The 20,008-nt window shown below is 36.2% G+C and overlaps 3 protein-coding genes and 1 non-coding gene across 4 annotated transcripts; 3 read left to right on the top strand and 1 right to left on the bottom strand.

Annotated features, from left to right (window-relative positions):
- Positions 1–1,448: 1,448 nt before the first annotated feature.
- TRNAI-AAU lies at positions 1,449–1,522 on the bottom strand. The gene has a single exon. It is a non-coding gene; the product is annotated as a tRNA-Ile (tRNA).
- Positions 1,523–1,642: 120 nt separating this feature from the next.
- LOC116002900 (SUPPRESSOR OF GAMMA RESPONSE 1) lies at positions 1,643–5,416 on the top strand. Its single transcript, XM_031243084.1, has 6 exons — positions 1,643–1,885; positions 2,916–3,051; positions 3,506–3,692; positions 3,781–4,280; positions 4,391–4,912; positions 5,022–5,416. Exons 1-6 carry the CDS (start codon positions 1,878–1,880, stop codon positions 5,091–5,093), a joined length of 1,425 nt encoding a protein of 474 aa, XP_031098944.1. The 5' UTR covers positions 1,643–1,877; the 3' UTR covers positions 5,094–5,416.
- Positions 5,417–14,676: 9,260 nt separating this feature from the next.
- Positions 14,677–16,681, top strand: LOC116000862 (probable inactive purple acid phosphatase 29). Its single transcript, XM_031240721.1, has 4 exons — positions 14,677–15,197; positions 15,291–15,679; positions 15,757–16,213; positions 16,429–16,681. Exons 1-4 carry the CDS (start codon positions 14,930–14,932, stop codon positions 16,437–16,439), a joined length of 1,125 nt encoding a protein of 374 aa, XP_031096581.1. The 5' UTR covers positions 14,677–14,929; the 3' UTR covers positions 16,440–16,681.
- A 764-nt stretch (positions 16,682–17,445) lies between these two features.
- LOC116000882 (probable inactive purple acid phosphatase 29) lies at positions 17,446–20,008 on the top strand. The gene is made up of 4 exons (XM_031240745.1): positions 17,446–17,932; positions 18,432–18,820; positions 18,940–19,390; positions 19,607–20,008. The coding sequence occupies exons 1-4, from the start codon at positions 17,656–17,658 to the stop codon at positions 19,651–19,653; spliced, it is 1,164 nt and encodes a 387-aa protein (XP_031096605.1). The 5' UTR covers positions 17,446–17,655; the 3' UTR covers positions 19,654–20,008.

The raw sequence follows: 20,008 nt of genomic DNA on the forward strand, positions 1-20,008 counted from the left end.
GGGGGGGGGGGGGGGGGGGGGGGGGGGGGTTCATGTGTTTATTGATGAGAGAAATTAACCCCAGAAATTAAAGAAAGAAACCTAACGTAGAAACAAGAATGTTTGATTACGTTGTTGATCTGGTGCAAACATGCAGTGTGTTGGTTTGTAATTTGTTGTGATAGTGAGGGAAAGAGAGTGTGTGATGACGTTGGGGTTTCGTCATCTGATGTCATGTACGTTAATTCTCACCCACCATCACCGCCACCGCCAACCGTCCTCCTCCGCCTTCTGATTGGTGTTTTTAGGTTTCCAGCCAGCCGGAGATACACTAACAAAGCTTGTGGCTTTGATGGTTTCTGATTGATTGAAATTTGAAATTGGGGAGTATGTACATGTATATTATTGGTCGTCTATTATAATATATATCCTTAAGGTTTTCATATAGGGTAAGCATCTACTATTTTCGTTATTTTTATTATCAAAGTTTGACATATAAAAGTAAGTCAAAGTTTGTGCACATTGTTTCTTGAATGTATGATTAAGTAGTATAGTACACGAAATATAAATTTCATGGGCGTATGATGAATAGAAAAAAAAAATGCATGTAAAGATACATAAGATCGAAATTTTAAGCAAATATAATGTTGCCACCCTAGCCGCAATGTCATAGTCAAATGGCAATACTAACTAATTACCTAGTAGGAAACATGAAGGACAACTAAAGATCTTACAAGGATCACATATATATATATATATATGCATACATCTGGCTACTGGCTTACACAACATATCTATATATAATATCAAGTAATAAAGCATATTCATTATTTCAAAAAGTCTCGATAAACTGCTCGAGGGATATTTTGTTGAATCTTTTTAAAATATGCTAAAAATAGCACACATAGTGTGTGTTTCAAAATAAAATAGAGTAGCGGACTATCTTACTCAGAAATCCCGAAAATTATGTGGGAAGATTGCGCTGTTACAGTTTGGTAGTGGAAACAAAAGAGACAGCTAAAAATATTACAAGGATTACACATAGAACTAGAGGAAGATAAATGTGAAATGAAAATAAAAAACATATTTATAATGTTACATAGAAAATTTAATAAAAATAATAATGATAGTTTGTGTATATATGCATGCAATGCATGCATGATATATTGGGTTGGGGAGGCATAATCTAGGTGCAGCTGATAAATGTTGATTAGAATTCAACTGAGTAATTAGTATGCGCTGCAATATATATCGGTCCAGCTGACAATCATTATGAGCATGTTAAACAAAATCTAATGGATCCGCCCTGTAGGGACTGCATGCCAAATACTTATATATACACTGCCTTCGTAGCAATAAAACAGAAATTTTATTAATATATATGGAAAATAAACGTGTCTATCGGGGACTGGGAGTTCTTATCGGGTTTATTGCGAGGGCAAAATGGCGGTTTGTAAAAATATAATAAATGGCCCATGCAGGTCTCGAACCTGCGACCTTCGCGTTATTAGCACGACGCTCTAACCAACTGAGCTAATAGGCCAGTGATTCTGGACATCTTCTTTAATTCTAAAATCTAAGTAGGTTGTTGGCAAGTTCACCTTTACCAACAGTGCTTTGACTTGGTTTGTAGTTTGGTCTCCGCGCTTTGAAGTTGATTGCGTATGAACTGAGGGGGTGGGACGAAAGATTGGTCAAGAAAGACGAAGCGAATATTATTCACTAAATTTGTTAGGGTGTGGGGGTGACAGACTGACAGTGTGTATTGAACTACTGTTAAGATGGAGTCAAACTGCATTTGGTAAAGGGAGTTGAGAAGAGTTTCAGAGAGGGCAACTTTTGAAACACAGCATTACAGAAATTAGGGTGTTTGATTCTTCTCATCTTACAGCTTTCCCATGGCCAGGTATCTTTTAATTTTAATGCCATTAGATAAAGTGGAAATAAAAACTCCAGCTTTGTTAATAGATGTTGTTGAATCTTAATCTGAAAGTCTGGATTCTCAAGAATCATTTTTTATTTTTATTTTTATTTTTCTTTTCGTGTATGTCTGACATCATTAAACTTAAAGAAGGAAGAAATTCCGAACTTTATGAGTGATTGTTGAATCTGGAAGTAAATGAGTGACTTAAAGTTCAGATCTTTTTGGTCTTCTGAGAGTAGAGTTCTCCATGGCAGATGATTTTAATCTGAATCAAGACTTGGGTTTTAGTTTATCTGACACTCCATAAAATTGAAAAGTAAAATAAGGGAGAAATCAAACCCATTTGGTTTCCCAGTGAATGGGTTGAAAGGAAAAGGCCCATTTTTTATTTTGTAAATGATAGTTAGAACTTAGAACCAAACTGAGCTGCTATGTTCAGAGACTTGATGCATCTGTAGTGATTTAAATGGAATTACTAATGTCAGTATTCCAAGATACTTAGGGATTTCTGATTGGTGCTTAATGAGATAAAATAGATTACTTCAGCTGAGAAAGACTCGTTTTTGGGGAGTTACAGATGAAAATAAACAGTTCAGATAAAATTTATTCTAAATTGCTCATTTTGGTGTTTCTTTTCAATTTTCATTGCTATATTCTTGCTTTTGTGATGGTTCCCTCCGTAGTTGGTTCAAAATCGTAAGGTTGCGCTCCCTTGTACTTTAGTTTTGCAAATTGGCACTGTTAGTTTTATATTCCAAGTCGTATTGCAACTCTGTAGTGGCATAGGCTTGTTGAAAGAACAATGCTAGCATATACAACTAAAGTCTTTGGGTTTAGATAGTAATTCCATGTACATTTGACATTTTTAATAGATTGACTGTAGGCTAAGGTAAAATGAAGTAGGTGGTTACAACATCTGACATGTCTTATTTGGGATAAAATTACTGAATGACTATTTTCACCATGTGGAATTGTTCATTTATGCTCGTATTGTTCGATTTGAACCTTGCAGACCTTCATGGTTGGTTGACAGTAAGAGAATTGCAACAAAGATTAGAAGTGCATCAGATGATCCAGGAAATATTAACTGGAAAAGCAATCCTACAAGAACTTGCCCCAGTTGCCACTATATTATTGACAATAGTGATGTAAAATCCTTTATCTATGACTTTTGCTTTCGCTGGATAATTTACTAAGTACTGTGCTTTTTTTTTTCTTTTTTTTTTTTGTTTGCTTTATCTACATTTAAATTCATGTTTTCCTTTATTTTACGTGTGATTATGTGAAATCCTTTATCTTCCTTTTCTGTTTTTTTGAACCATTGTCCTATGAAACTTAGTTTGAACTTTATTGCTTTTGTTTTAGATTTTAGCTAGGCACAGTCAGTCATAATATCCGGTTCTCAATATGCATACTGATACTCATTTCTTCGGTCAATTTTGTGACAACATTCATACATCTGGGAATGTGTTTGCTAGAAAGTATCCAATGAGATTAGAGTGCAAAGAAAATGAAATATAGTAAGATAAGTGAGCTATTCATCTTCCCTCTACAATTGTAATCATCTTTAGATTTTTAGAAACTTAGAATGTTGTCATTCAGGAAACTCATGAGTGGCCAGGATTGCCAAGAGGTGTGAAGTTTGATCCGTCTGATCAAGAGATTATCTGGCACTTACTTGCAAAAGTTGGCCTTAATGATTTGAAATCTCATCCGTTTATTGATGAGTTCATTCCGACAGTTAATGAAGATGATGGGATATGCTACACTCATCCTCAAAATTTACCTGGTATTGTTCTAAGATTCTTATCTTTTGGTCTCCACTTCTTTGTTGTTTTGTCCTTAGCGTCACTTATGGTAAAGGGCCAACCTTTTAGGTGTTAAGCAGGATGGCACCGTTTCCCATTTCTTTCACAGAGCTATCAAAGCCTATAACACTGGAACTCGAAAGCGTCGAAAGATACATGGCGATAATTTTGGAGATGTTCGTTGGCACAAGACTGGTCGCACTAAACCTGTGGTCTTGGATGGTATACAAAGAGGGTGTAAGAAGATAATGGTTCTCTATGTGAGCTCGGGCAAGGGTGGGAAAGCGGAGAAAACAAATTGGGTGATGCACCAATATCACCTCGGAACAGGGGAAGATGAAAGGGAAGGGGAATACGTTGTTTCCAAAGTGTTTTATCAGCAACAGCAAGTGAAGCAAAGTGAGAAAAACGAACTTGAATCTCCCGAGGAAACTGAATGTTTGGATGGTAAGAAAGATCCTTCTACTCCCAAAACTGTGACTCCTGAACCCCTTCACACAGAAACGAGACCATCGAGTTTCGTTGCAGGACTGGAGACCCCTATTGCCTATATCAGCTCTAATATTCAGGTGAATTCGATCACTTCTGCACCAATTTGAAATTATTATGATGCCTATATTTATTCTTCATATCCAAAAAGACTTATTTTGTTGTATATATGCACTTGCTTAACCTTCAGCAACGGGAAGTGGATTACACAGAGGCTGACATGGAGATTCCATTGGAGAAGGCTGATAATCAAGTCGAAATCACACAGAATCAAACCGAACAAATGGAGTTGCAAAATGAGAATGAAGGTGGTGAGGAGCGGAAATGGTGGGATAGTGAATCACAGAATCTGTTAGACTCGCAACAGCTTGTGGAAGGGTTGTCCTTATGTGATGAACTTCTCCAGAGCCAATCTCCAAGTAGGGATGGGAATCAAAACGGTAAAGAGCATAAGTCCACATCCTGTCTTTCTGATTATAGACACTTAGGGCCAGAGAATTTTAAAAAGGATCTAGAGGAGTGCCAAGAATTGGTCCTAGATGTGCCACCCACAAATCAAAGCGGTAAAGAGAAAAAGTGCATGCCCCATCTCTCTGATTATGGACACTTAGGGACTGAGAATTTTAAGTTATTAGAAAACAGCCAAGAGTTGGTTCTTGACCCTGAAAACATAATGCTAGATACACCTCCCGACTTTCGGCTAAGCCAACTTGTAAGTTATATTCTTCTTTTTTCTCATTGTTTTACATCCAAATGAATCATATCTATGCTTTAATTTTCCGACGTTGCTTAGTAATGTTCGATATTCAATTTTTTTCTAGGAGTTTGCATCTCAGGACAGTTATATTGCTTGGGGCGGGAACAATCTTGATTCCACTGAGCAAGGTAGCTGATATCATCATTTGACCTGCACTTGTGATCCGAAGGGACTGGTATTAATTTTGCTGAGTTTTGCGTGGGTGATTATGTAAGGCTGCTAGTACGTAGCATTACCTATTTTGTACAATGCACTGCTTATGTAACCGTCCTGTGCCACTGCATTTCAATATGCGTTTTTGGAACTTGATCAACTGCACGGCGGCCAACTACCTTATTTCCATAGCAGCAACGAGATATCAATCGTCTATCTTGTTCTGTTGCTAATGTATTGTTTGTATATGTACTCAACCAACTGCATATTAATGGCATATTAACTATTTGGTTTACTACCATAAAACTTCTCACCTTTAATTTGTTACGCATTTCTAATCATCCTAGAAAAGTAGAAAATTGTTCGTCTTCACAAGCTGTTTGCCCCAATTATAACATTTGCAGATTGCAGTTAACTATCTTGGATTCAGATTCAGAAACTATGACTCCCTGGAGGCTAGGCTAGTTAGTCATTGAGCATTCGAGCTTCTTCAATCCTGATGGTAAGTTAACAGAAACACAATTCGATTCTGTCACTCGTTGATATTGACGTGGGACTTGACGCCCTTAAAATCTTGAACATTATTTATGTTGGTGTGCACTTGGGAGAAACATTCTTAACTTCGATGTTGTTTGAACGAGGAAGGGGTTGTTTTCCACTTAAATGTCTTGTCTGAGAGGTGAAAGCACAGCTGGTAGGATTGACATGTTCATGAATGAGAGGGGGGGCAACGTACATGTCATTACAGCTACCATGAAATGCCATGAAAGAGACTGGGCATAATCTAGGATGATATGAGTATGTAGTTGTGGAAGGTTGTCGAGGGGACCATTAATGGCTACATCATGGTTCATTAACTCTTCTGAATGATTGCTTACTGGGAAGGTGGATGAGAACCACTTATCCTTAGGGACATAGATTTTTACAAGCATGTGAAGGTGAGGTGGATTTGGAGGCAAAATCCATGGATTCTGCACGGCACTTATGTTGTATCAACATCTTCCAAGATGCCTATGAAATAGGGTTTCACGATATGATGAGTACTTGTAGCATGGAAATAGGGTTCAAGTTCAACTCTAAGCGAAAGTGGTTTATTGACCTTCTTAATTTGAGCTGGTTAGTTATGGATAGTCTAAACTGTTTTGTTGTTCTTTATTGGCTAGGGTCACAAAGTGTGATTTACTCAGTGCACATCAGCGGTTTCCTTCGTCACTCAAAAAAAAAATAATGAGTTCATAAATAAAAGTAATAAGCCTTACCAACCAAAAAAATGAATGGAAATTAGCAAAATTATAGTGAGAAAACACACAACATGAATGCACACGGTCTATTACAGAAATACATACACACTAGATCGTGTGCACTCTGTGTGCATTCCAATAGTAGACTGTGTGCATTCATGTTGTGTTTCACAGTCTTATATGAAAGAATATTGTCTCATTTGATTATTTATGTATATAATATATATTGATGATATTATGCATGCTGAAAGAAGATTGAAGAGCAGGCATGAAGGGAGTGGGCGCCATAGAATTGCGCAGTTTTGGATAAGAATAATGGAACTTATAAAAGAGCTGCAGATGTGGGTAATTCTTAGGTCCAAACAATATGGTATTCGGTCATCATATCATATATACATACCGTTTTAAATAACTAACAACAAACATTTTCAAGTTTCTAAATAAAAATATGAAAAATACATGTCAATACATCTAATTTGGTAGAGGTCGATGTAAATTGGATCGGAGCTGATTTGGTGGATTCACGCTCTCTCATCCCTATGTTTGATTTTACAACTCCGATCCAATTCAGTTCAACAACGTTAGAAATCACACAAAGGATAGGCAAATGAGGACCATCCATCTCATCACGCACGGGCCCGATTCACCTTATCCACCATAAGTCGAGAGTAGCTTAATAATTTATATTTCTTGTTAGTTAGTTTTAAAAATAAATGTATTTTTAAGTAGGAGTTGTGAATTGAGAGTAACAACACAAGAATAAGGCGAGGATGAAAAACAAATTCACGTGAAAAAGTGGTGAATAGCTAGAATAATATGTAGCAAAAGACAAACTGGTTCACACTGATATGACCAGCTGCACTTGATCCATATTCTTGCCATCAATAATTGTCTCCAAGATAGATCATGTAACATTGAACCCGGAAGAGTAATGAGTGAGTCCAAGCTGATCATGTTAGCCTACACAAACAACAAAAATGTGTCACGAAGAGATGAGATCAAAGGGTGTGAATTGATTTGAAGTACCTACCCTTTCAAAGGTGCCCTCCATCCAACTTGTTGTGGTCCTATGAATTCCATGATGCCATACATTATGGGGCCAACCAATCAACGTTAACACACTCATCGCAATCATGCACCTACACATAATGTATTGCTACGCGTATACCCTTGCGTTCCTACTTTGTTGTTGTTTAATACAGTATTCTTGGCCTTTTTATTTTATGTATAGTAATTGGCACTTCATAGTATTGCAAAATTTTTCTAATCAATATGATCTCATCACATTATTGATATTAGTTGGTGAGAAAGAACAATAAGTGGTCAGTGTTATTAATGTCTAGAGGTGTTCGACTAGAGTTCACTCGGATAATCAACAAATTAAGTGGTGATTGGTCTTTGATCTCAAAGAAAAAAAGATGAATATTCACGTTCTTAGGGGGAGAATAAGTATTTATATTATAAGTACTCTTGTAGGGTTCAAAGAATTGACTTATAGGTAATCATAACTTAAGAATAACCACATATTTTATATCTCTTAATTGTTGATAGTATGGCATTGGGAAGATCAAGTGTTATCCTTATAGATACGCAAGTTTGTTGTCCAATTTCCTCGGGCATGGTCCAAATAATTTGGACCACTCCTCCATTTCTCTCTTGGTGGCCTGGTGGATTAGATCTACATCATTGAGCGGGTATCATCTATGTAATAGAACCAACAACCTAATTCACGAATCATTTAATAAAACAAAAGCAAATGTTAAAAGAAACCATTGAAAATATAGTTAGGAGTGTAAAAATTGAAAGTATAGATGTAGGAGGGAAGAATGGACCAAAAGTGAGGGAGACTTTATTTGATGATATATGATGATTAGATTAGAAAAGAAAGAAAGAAAGAAAGAGGGGGTGAGGGTGGTGGGGTTTTAGGAAAAGGGGTGCACGTGGGGGGATAAGGCTGCCACTTTGACTCATCAAAAAAGCTGTCGGGTTGGGTCTGGTTGGTTGGCAACTTTGGTGTTCAGTGGATCACAAATTCAACATTTATTTAACTCTCATCTATACTATTTTCTTGGAGTTGGAGGTGATGGCAGACATTACAATATTTTATTAAGGATTTACCCTCTCTTCATCCTAACATCCCATGTCCCCCTGTTCTTTCCCTTTCCCTTTTCCTTTTCTCTACACTCTTTTTGCAAAAATTTTTATATTATTCTACCATGTATACATACATTTGACCAAACATATCTTTTGAGTCTTCAAGCATTATTGTTACACTTTTTCTTCCATGCAATAAGTGGATATAATATGATTAAGATAACTCTTTATCTTAAATAATTTGTGTTAATATAAGAACATTTACGACTCCTCAAAATTGATAATAACAGATAACACAAACTATATTATATTTTAAAAAATTACATTTTTCAAGGCATAAAGATGAAAACATGATATGATATTCAACCGTTTGGTCCAGAGTTTCCCATTAGTCATAAATATGTACAACATTAATTATTTCCAAAAAAAAAAAAATGTACAACATTAATTAGGAGTCATTTTCAACCGTACACGTGGTGCACGTGAACTGGTTGGATCATATCACATAGCTCACTGGTCCCACATTAGTGGCTTTGAGCCTTTGACCAACTAACCAATAGCCTTGTGAATATTAGGTATTACTATTAGCTTATGAATTTACCTTTTAATTTCCTTATTCAAAACAGTAAATTTTAATTTACACATATAATTATAATCTCACTTAACTACTTATTACCTAAAAGTGTACAATAGGACAACTCCACTCTGGCCTAATAACTTGTAAACCACATAGGAGATGGAAACCGTAACATACAAGAATATTTTTTGCGACGAACTTAATCAAAAGAATGTTAGCAAGAATCAAATTCAATTTGTGACATTCTAATATGAAAATTATGTCTCACACACTTGGTTATCCTTTCGGGACTTATAAATACTAATTTTCATGGGTATTAATATAATCTAAGCGCCATTTTGGTTGGGAGAAGACACTACCAAACTTCAATTAATTAATACCCTTAAACTTTTTTATGTTGTTTGGCTGTGGGACAATGAAATAAAGTCGAAGAATTAAATTATCCTTCAACTATTAAGCAATAAAGTAGGTTTATCGATGTATTATTGTATATTATCCTTCACAAATTACATACAAACAGACAAACAAAAAAATAATTTCTTAAAATTTTATTAAATGCCATATGATATGATTATTGGACAATGAGTTTAAACTAACCGACAAATAGAAAATAAATTATATGTTATTTCAACATCGTGCGTCAATAATATAATCATCATGCTTTGCAGACTGCTTTTTCAATATCATATCACCACTGAAATTAAAGAAATAAAAACAACATTTTGATTAAGGCCCTCACTTTTTATTTTTGTGATAATATACTGTGTATTCAACTATTCATCAAAGGATCAAACACTATCTGATCTGTAAAAATAAAAATGCATTGAGAATATAACTAAATTTATGTACAAACTGGTAAAGCTAATTAATAGGTAACTTTTCTTAGAAGTCGAATTCAAAACATTATAATTATCAAATTAACTGTCGAACTAAGTCAATTGGGGTTGCCCCTGAATAACTATGCCAATGGTAGGTTAAAGTAAACGCACTTAAGTTGAAAAGGGAAAGATAGGAGTACGTAGTAGAAAAAGGAAAGAGGAGAGGAGAGAAGACTTTACGCCGAAAAAATTAATGGAAAACAAATTTTTAATATATCCAAGCTATGATAATGCATATCCAATGTACAGAAGCAGCCTTCTTGAAGGCTAAATATGATTAGGTAATAATATAATGGTACAAAATTTGTTGAAATCATTTGGCTAATTGCTGCCAAGAAACCCTCCAAGAACAGTGCAAAACAGAAAAACTATTGACCTTCACTATCATCATCACTATGTGAGATCTAGATTGGCGTGCAATTGCTAGTGAGATTTCTTTCCCAATTGGAAGATTGGGAAACTTCATTCCGCCCTATATAGCTAGCTGAAGCTGATGTCTTCTTTATTGGAAGGGTCATCGATCGTTGTCCGAGCCCTAATTTTACACTTTTTCGTCAAGAAACCTAAATTTAGCGTGTAGTCGTGTACTTGAACACCATAGTCGGGCTCGATCTGACTTGTTTTAGCGGCGGAGACCTGGTAAAAGCCATGCATCGGTTGGCGTGCGGGTCGGGGCTTAATCATCTAATCATGCCAGCATAGGAGCATGACCACACATCTCCTGATGATGTACAGCCTAGCCCTTTGTTCTCTTAGGGCTCCTCCTAGGCCTCTGCTGGAATTAATCCTTCTTTTGGAGGCTGACATGGTGGTGCTGCCCATCATCTTCATGTTTAGTGAATTGAAGGTAGAGAAATGGAAGGATTATTGATGAATTGAAGCTAAGGTGTTTGATGAATTGGGATTTTGGAGGGGTTGTTAATTTCAAGCTGTGCTGTGGAGTAGAATGAAAGGGGAACTTGGAGGGGGATTTTTATAGGCTGTATGGAGTGTGGTCCTAAGTTTCATTGGTCTAGTAAAGAGCCAACTAATGGGCATCAAAGAGCGTGCAGTGCCCCCTAGCTCACCAGGCAATTCCAATTCCCTTTGGGATTCCATACCCCTCCCCCCACTTCATCCTAGTTTGGGTGGGTGGGTGGGTGTAGGGAGCACTTTAATTTCTTATTTGTCCATTCTCTAATTTGTTGTAAAATAAACTTTAAATGTCACAATATATATATATATATATATATATATATACATATATATATATATATATATATATATATAGATCTGTAAAAACAGGTCCAACCCGTCGAGTTAGGCCCGTTTAACCCGCATTTTAGATGGGTTGAGCTGGAGAAATTTCAACTCGGCCCGTTTTCGACCTGGCCCGTATAATTTGGGTGGGAACACGGGTTATACGGGTTGGCCCGTATGTTACACTAACTATTCATCTACATACTACAATTAACTAAATCTTCAAACAAAATAAGTCTTGTTACTAGTACTTATTAAATGAAATTTGTATAAAAGACCCATCAACTCTCAAACTCATACAAATTAAAATATAAGATGAGATTCAAATTTAAGATTTCAACTTAAATAATAGATGTCAACAGTACACTAACTCATCAACTTTATAGTGCGCAATGTCACTCTCGTTACTTATTTTTGTGTAAGCACAACTCACCAACATGATGGGTCAACAATTACATCAATAAGGTAGCAAGGGTTATTGGAGAGTTTATGAGCTTACCCTACATTGTTGATGATGACATTACAAGGTTTAATTTTGGTGAGCAAAAAAGGAAAAAGAAAGAAAAGAAAAGAAAAAAAACATATCTTTTAGGTTAATTTATTTGTTGGATCCACCTAGATATGTTGTGTGATGGTTGAATCCTACTAAACAATGCACATCCTAACCACCTTTTGGAAGTGTTTAATGAGTGTTAATGATCTCATATATGTATATATTATCCTTCATTTGACTACAACAAACATAATTGTCATTATGTGATTGTTGTGCCATCATGGAGTGCACTTAATTATTAGAAAATTATGTTTGTGCAGTGGTTAAGGTAAGAGGACAAATAATTAATAATAATAACAACAATAATAATAATAATAATAATAATTAGTTTAATTATTTAAAGAAAAATTCAATATAAAACAAAGCTCGTGTAAGTATGTTGCTCATTATTGCAATTACAAACATACAGAAATAAAATATATTATAATTTGTATTTTGTTATTATCATTGATTGTTGTCATATATTATCGAGACGAAACTTATTTTAATCACTCAAATTTAAATATTAAGGGGACTATATATGTGTTTGGCAGCTGGCATTAATTAATTAACTGATTTTAAGGACTTAAAATGCAAGTAATACACATAAATTTTATTATACATCACATGAAAGTTCCTGGCTACAAATATCTTAAACTGGAACGCTTCCCACTATGGTTTTTGGATAGCAAGAATTTTACGCTACCTGCCGATGGAATTGGATCAAAATAAGAGTCAAACCCTCACGTGAATATGTTCTAATTTTCTTTAAATTATTCTCAGAATTTCTAACAAATTAAAGTACATATTGAAACTAGTGTAATATAATATAATGAATTCCATGAACAAATATGTTTGCTAGAGATATGTATATATATTGACTGCAAATTAAATGTCACACCAGCCCGATATAATCTAGGTCGAAATGAATTTGCATCAACAAAACTCATATGTGGTCGACTTGGGCACTTGGTATGTGGTTATTATTAAGTTTTTTTAAGAACTATTTACTTGACAAAACATTATAATTGTTAAGATTAAATGCTTACCAATTATACTACAGTTCATAGTGAAGGCATAATTTTATTTCTTTATAACGATACACATTTTTAAGATGTTGGGTACTAGATTTGACCATTTATCAGCCTTTGATACTAGAGTGTTGAAACTTCAAACACAGACAATGACAATAATAAGCATAGAATTGAAGGCACCGAAATCGAGGTGGTTTTTGGAGCATACTTGGGGGTGTCCCATGCATGCTGAGGTATTGTTGTACAGTACCATCTTTCATCCTTGAAAACTGGGCTCAACAGGGAAGACTCGCCCGACCACCCACACGTGATGCCGTGAACTGAATGCCCGCCCTCTCCTCTCCTCTCCTCTCCTGCTTTATATATTATACATTATATATATATATATATATATATATATATATATATATTATATGTATCACCACTTTACTGTACGGCATATATATATAGAATAATATATACGTAGTTTAAGTACAGTTTTGTTTATGCTTGTGGTCTACGGTGTCTTTTTAAAAAGGCAATTGTTTAGTGCACAACTTGTTACAACTAGGCAAGTAGCTGTTTGAGTTGACTAAAGGACACAACATTATCATACGAAGAAATCCCCAAACAAGTCACGTTACGCGGCGAGATCGATCAACAACATTCCACTTCAATTCGCTTCATTGTTTAGCTAGTTTTGCATTTGTCATTTACATTACACGGTGGATTTATAAATTTGTGTAATTTATATCTTTTCATAATAATTCTTATTTTAATATTAGACATGAGGTTTTAAGCATAGTGCGCATGCATTGTGTCTTTAAACTTGAAAATGATCAGTACATATGAAAATAATACTTAGTCTCGGAAGATAACTCGAGTAGTGAGTCAAAAATAATTAGTAGACAGACAAGAGGTAGCTAAAGCAATTAAATGAACCACCTCCGAATTAACAAGACGAAAAAAATGTGCAAGATTGGAGAAGCAGCCAAGTTAGTCATGGAACGTCTGATTTTCTTGAAACAAGAAGGATATAGCCAACTTTATCAAATTTTCAATGGACTTGAGACCTGTTCATCACATTTGCTCATTTGTTATTATGCTTAATGGGCTAAATAATATGTCGAGCCCAATGTTTCAAAAGCCTATTTCGGTCCAGTTTCAGTAAGAGAGGCTTAAGTGTTTGGATTATTGCATCCCCTACAGATTATGATTGTATGAGTTCCAAGTATGACAGATCCTTCTCTTTACTTATTTATTTTGTTGTTTTTGCAAATATAGAAGTTATTTTGTTCTTTTCTTTTTTCTTTTTAAAAGTGTGCATCAAGTAAATCTCACTCTTATATAAATTGTAGTAAAATAATTATATGAGACGAAAACTCATAACCTTTAGCCTTTAAGTGCGTATGAATGTCATGCTCTAGCCACTCGATTAAGCCTTTCGAGCCTTTAAAAATTATAGCAATGGCCATGGCATATTCCACTTTATTCTGAAAAAACAATTAATTAAGAACTATAAAAGTGTGATCACCTCATCATCTGCTCTTACAACCGCAAATAGTTGTTTTTAAAATTTTATTTGATAACCTCACCAGCAACACACATATATAATCAATCCGAATGTTAAATTGTAATTGGCTAATTATAACTTATTTATAACTTAAAATAAGCTCTCTACCAAACAAAGCCCATAAGTCTTAGAAAGATGGCTGTAGTTAACAACCGACATACTTTGAAGATACATGTAAAATTCGTGGAGGGTGTGTATGTTCTGGAACAGCAGATGATTCACGAGTCAAGTTGTTTGTCTCACTAGTGGAATATAATGCATGGTGTTAATTTTTATATATATATCATGAGAATGTAGGGTGATTAGGTATTTACAATATAATGGACCCGAATATTAAAATGCAATTGGAATGGATAAAGTTGATAAGTCTTGAGAGATGGCTGGCTGCGACGACATACTTTGAAGGTACATGTAGACTTCCTGATGACAAAACAGGCGGCCAACGACGTTAGTTTTCCATGGTTCACACACGTTGAATCAGTCAAATTCAAAATAGAATCTTGATTCTTGAAGACAGGATTAATAAGAAGTCTTTGGAGGAATGGAAATTTATATATATGAGAAGGAACTGAGAAGTAAGTACGTGTTTAATCTATCATTGCTTTCATTCTCATTCTGGGATTGAATTGGTTACTGTATTCAGGCTTTCATTTAGCTAGTATAGGGAGGGTGATGGGGATTATTGGGGGATGGAAGTTGGTAGTGATTGCATTATTTTATTGCTCCGTGGCTGTGGCGGCGGAGCAACGGCTGAGATTTGACGCCACGGATGGGGAGTTCCGGATACTTCAGGTGGCGGACATGCACTATGCCACCGGCAAATCCACCCCTTGCCTGAACGTGCTGCCGGAGCAAGTGGCTTCCTGCTCCGATCTCAACACCACCGCCTTCATCAACCGCATGATTCTCGCCGAGAAACCTCACCTCATCGTTTTCACAGGTAAGTACAGTACTATTGAACATATATAATATATAAATATAAATGTGCAATTCGCTTAAACTTTTCACATAAATTAGTTATTGCTCTGTCCAGGGGACAATATTTTTGGACGGGATACCCGTGATCCTGCAGCATCTATGAATGCCGCATTTGCCCCTGCTATATCTTCAAACATTCCCTGGGCTGCTGTATTGGGCAACCATGACCAGCAATCTACTCTATCAAGGGAAGGCGTGATGAAACATATTGTTGGCATGAACAATACTTTGTCTCAGTTGAATCCCACAGAGGATATTGATGGGTTTGGGAATTATAATCTGGAGGTGCTTGGGGGTAATGGATCTGAGCTTGCTAATAAATCAGTTCTTAATCTGTTCCTCCTTGATAGTGGGGATTATTCTACTGTCCCTTCTATCCCTGGATACGGTTGGATTAAACTCTCGCAGCAAGCTTGGTTTAAGAGCACTTCTCGTAACCTTCAGGTTAAGTTGCTGCTAATGTTGAGCAACATAAATGTGCAATCCAACTATCAGCTTAGACTTTTTTGTTTTAAATGCAGAGGACTTATATGAGCAGTCCAGCACCTCAGAGGGCTCCAGCTCCAAGCCTGGTGTACTTTCATATTCCCTTGCCTGAATATGCCAGCTTTGACTCCTCAAACTTCACAGGTGTTAAAATGGAAAAGGGCATTAGTTCTGCTTCTGTAAACTCGGGTTTCTTTACAACTATGTTGGAAACAGGAGGCGTGAAGGGGGTTTTCACTGGGCATGATCACCTCAATGATTTTTGTGGCGAGTTGAAGGGCATAAATCTGTGTTATGCTGGAGGCTTTGGTTACCATGCTTATGGGAAAGCTGGATGGGCTAGGAGGGCAAGGATGGTGGTAGCAACGTTGGATAAGACTGAGAAAGGAGTTTGGGGAGATGTTAAATCTATCAAGACCTGGAAGAGACTTGATGATGAACACCTTACAACCATTGACACTCAAGTGCTTTGGACCAAGACTTCTGCACCTGGTAATATAAGTTCAGTTCTTGAAATATATAGAAAAGTACATTTATTAAGCCTGGATCCTACCAGGAATCCACCAGATATATAGGGTGTATCTCCCACACAATGATTTATATCCTTGGACATAATTTATCACTAGTTGTTGGAGTGGACAACAAATGGTTATGCTGTTTGAATAGATACTTATCTTAGTTAACTTGGATCACTCTTTAATTTGCAGGCGCCCGCTGAAGAAGGAAGATTATATATCCACCTGCGCAGAAATTAGTGATTGTATTCTGCAAAAGCAATAAAATGGCTGCGGGGCATATATACTTTAGACCACTGTTGTCATACATATATACTCCCTAGTATATAGGGCCATAGGGGTGTTTGGAAAATGGTTATCACCCAAAGTTTGTCTTGTTTAGCCAATTTATCTTGTTTAATAGTTAGTATAAATATTCAATAAGTTTTAATTTTAGTTTAATTTATTTATTGATTTCAATAAGTTGAAAATGAAAAAAAATAAAAATTGACTAACTTAATAATATCAATGTATTGCATTTTCGTTTTAAAATTCTAATTCGCCATTAATAATTGTTGGTTATTGTGATTTATTTATATTTATTTAATTTTTATTTAAATTTATATTTTTAATATCATAAGTTCTCACCGGATCGGAGTGTGTGTATATATGTGCATACACACACAGAAATAAAAAAATTTATTACACATGACTCTAGAACTGCAAAATAAATAATAAATAGTATTTAAAAAATAATAATAACTTTGCCGAGTTAGACATGCACCAACCGACTAAATAAAAACTTGTCACGGTCGGGCGACGCTTAAGCGCGATTTTTACAATTTTGTGTGTGTGGCGCTTAAGCGCGAGTTATCTTCTTTATTAGTTTAATTAAAACAAGGTCCTTTCTCTTCTTTATGATAATTAATGCAAGTCTTAATTTTTGTTTGGCATACTTAGTACAAGCTGATGACTTATTCATTCATTTCTCTAATTTTTAGTGACAATTTGAGTCTAATTAGATCGACCATATCATGCACAATGCACCATGATAGTCAAACTTTATGAGTTCATTTGAATCGAGTTCAAATCAATTTTATACTAGTGAGATATAAGATATCCTATTAATTATTAAAAGACAAAAAAAAAAAAATACTAATCACCCTCCACCAGATAAGTAGATGACAGCGCAGCGAGGCGAACAACGTTTTCCTGGTTGACACACGTTAAAACTGTCGAAAACGAATCTTGAAGCCGTGAAAAGCATCGATATTTTATTATATTATTATTGAATAATTCCTTTGGGATTAACTCCTCGAAACAAGTCATTGGAGGAAATTCATATGATATTATCTTGTCTCACTCACACTTGAACTGATAAGTCTTTAATCATTGGTTTCATTTCTGGGATTTTGAGGCTTTGGGTCGGGCCAATTAGAGATGGGGATTGGAAGATGGAAGCTGGTAGTGGCGGCGGCGGTGATGATTGCATTCCATTGCTCCGGCGCGGTGGCGGAGCAACGGCGGCTAAGGTTTGATGCGAAGAATGGGCAGTTCCGGATACTTCAGGTGGCGGACATGCACTATGCCGACGGCAAAGCCACCCATTGCCTTAACGTGCTGCCGCAGCAGGAGGCGTCCTGCTCCGATCTCAACACAACCGCCTTCATCCACCGCATGATTCTCGCCGAGAACCCTCACCTCATCGTTTTCACAGGTACATAGCATACCCTTTCTTATCCTTTCCCCTCCATGGTCCAGATCACCCGATCAATTGATGCATGTGCTACATCTCAACTAAAAATCTAAACTAAGTGGTTGAATTACACATTTATGTTTATATATTATGTGCTCAGCTCTGATACCATCTTATATCAAATTAAAGCATGAGCTCTATCTTAATTAAAAATTTAGCTAGTAGTTGGATTGCATATTATATACTTAACAGATCTTCCCGGGTCTACCGGACTTTCAAGACTATCAAAGTGATAATTTTTCCATCTCTATATGCATTAATAAGCCAAGATTCATTGCCAAATTGATAAAGTTTGAGTCTTTTTAACTGTTCATGTATGTAGTGATGGAACTCACTATCTCAGAACAGTTGCTTGATCTTAATATCAATTAGCAAACTAAGTTTTGTGAGTCAAATTTCACCTATATTCAATAACCCCAGATTTCCCAGGAGATGAATGCCAAGTTATTGATGTATACAGGGGACAACATTTTTGGATTTGATGCTACTGATGCTGCAGCATCTATGAATGCTGCATTTGCCCCTGCTGTATCTTCAAGCATTCCCTGGGCTGCTGTATTGGGCAACCATGACCAGGAATCTACTCTATCGAGGAAAGGCGTGATGGAACATATTGTTGGGATGAAGAATACTTTGTCTCAGTTGAATCCCACAGAGGATATTGATGGGTTTGGGAATTATAATCTGGAGGTGCTTGGGGTTAATGGCTCTGAGCTGGCTAGTAAATCAGTTCTTAATCTGTTTTTCCTTGATAGTGGGGATTATTCTACAGTTCCTTCCATCCCGGGATATGGTTGGATTAAACCCTCGCAACAAGTTTGGTTTCAGCATACTTCTCGTAAGCTTAAGGTGGCAAAAATGCTTTGTCTTTTTTTTTTTTTGGTTTCGAGATTATTTATTTAATTTCTTCAGCAAATTGAAGCCTGCTTGGCATGGCCAATTGAATGTGACTTTTGTTTTAAATGCAGAGAACTTATATGAGCAGTCCTGCAGCACAGAGGGCCCCAGCTCCAAGCCTTGTATACTTTCATATTCCCTTGCCTGAATATGCAAGCTTTGACTCCTCAAACTTCACAGGTGTTAGACAGGAAGGCATTGGTTCTGCATCGATAAATTCTGGTTTCTTCACAACAATGGTGGAAACAGGAGACGTGAAGGGCGTTTTCACTGGGCATGATCACATCAATGATTTTTGTGGCGAGATGATGGGCATAAATCTCTGTTATGCTGGAGGCTTTGGTTATCATGCTTATGGGAAAGCTGGATGGGCGAGGAGGGCAAGGATGGTGGTAGCAACTTTGGAGAAGACCGAGAAAGGAGTATGGGGAGATGTCAAATCTATCAGGACCTATAAGCGACTCGACGATGAACACCTTACTGCAATTGACCGTGAAGTGCTTTGGAGCAAAAGGTCTGCTGGTAAGTTTCTGAAATCAAATCTCTTCAGTTTATCTAAAGAACAATATAGCAACTGTTTCGTTTTCTTGATTTCTTCTAGCTTAGCACCATAAATTTCTAATGTTGACAAAAAAAAAATCATCTCTTTGACAAATGGTTATGCTGTTTGAATTGATATATATATATATACTTATCTTGCTTAAGGTTGTTTAACTTGGATCACTATACACTTTGCAGGCGGCCGCAGAAAAAAGAAGATTGGGCACCCGCGCAGAACTTTCTGATTCTATTCTAGAGCAGAATATTCCCGGCTGTCATACATAGTATTGTGAAATTACATGATACGAAGTAGAATGTTAACACAGCAAGATATATAAAGGTGAAAACTGACGAAGCTAGATTGAATGAGTTGTGTGTTTGTACCAAACTTGCATCTGTATCAATAGATTTATGATTTTTGCACATGTTTTGCTTCGTGTTGGTATCAGTCCTTGTTGAGGATTGAAACGAGTTGTAATGGCAGTTAATGAGTAGTTTATATATGGTTGGCTAACGTAAGAGATACGAGGTCGAAGTTCATATGTTGTACTGTCATTGCAACTGTATTAACAGAGACCTAAGCATTACAGCTTTCAAACA

Source organism: Ipomoea triloba, chromosome 13 (assembly GCF_003576645.1).
Source record: "Ipomoea triloba cultivar NCNSP0323 chromosome 13, ASM357664v1".
NCBI classification, from domain to species: domain Eukaryota; kingdom Viridiplantae; phylum Streptophyta; class Magnoliopsida; order Solanales; family Convolvulaceae; genus Ipomoea; species Ipomoea triloba.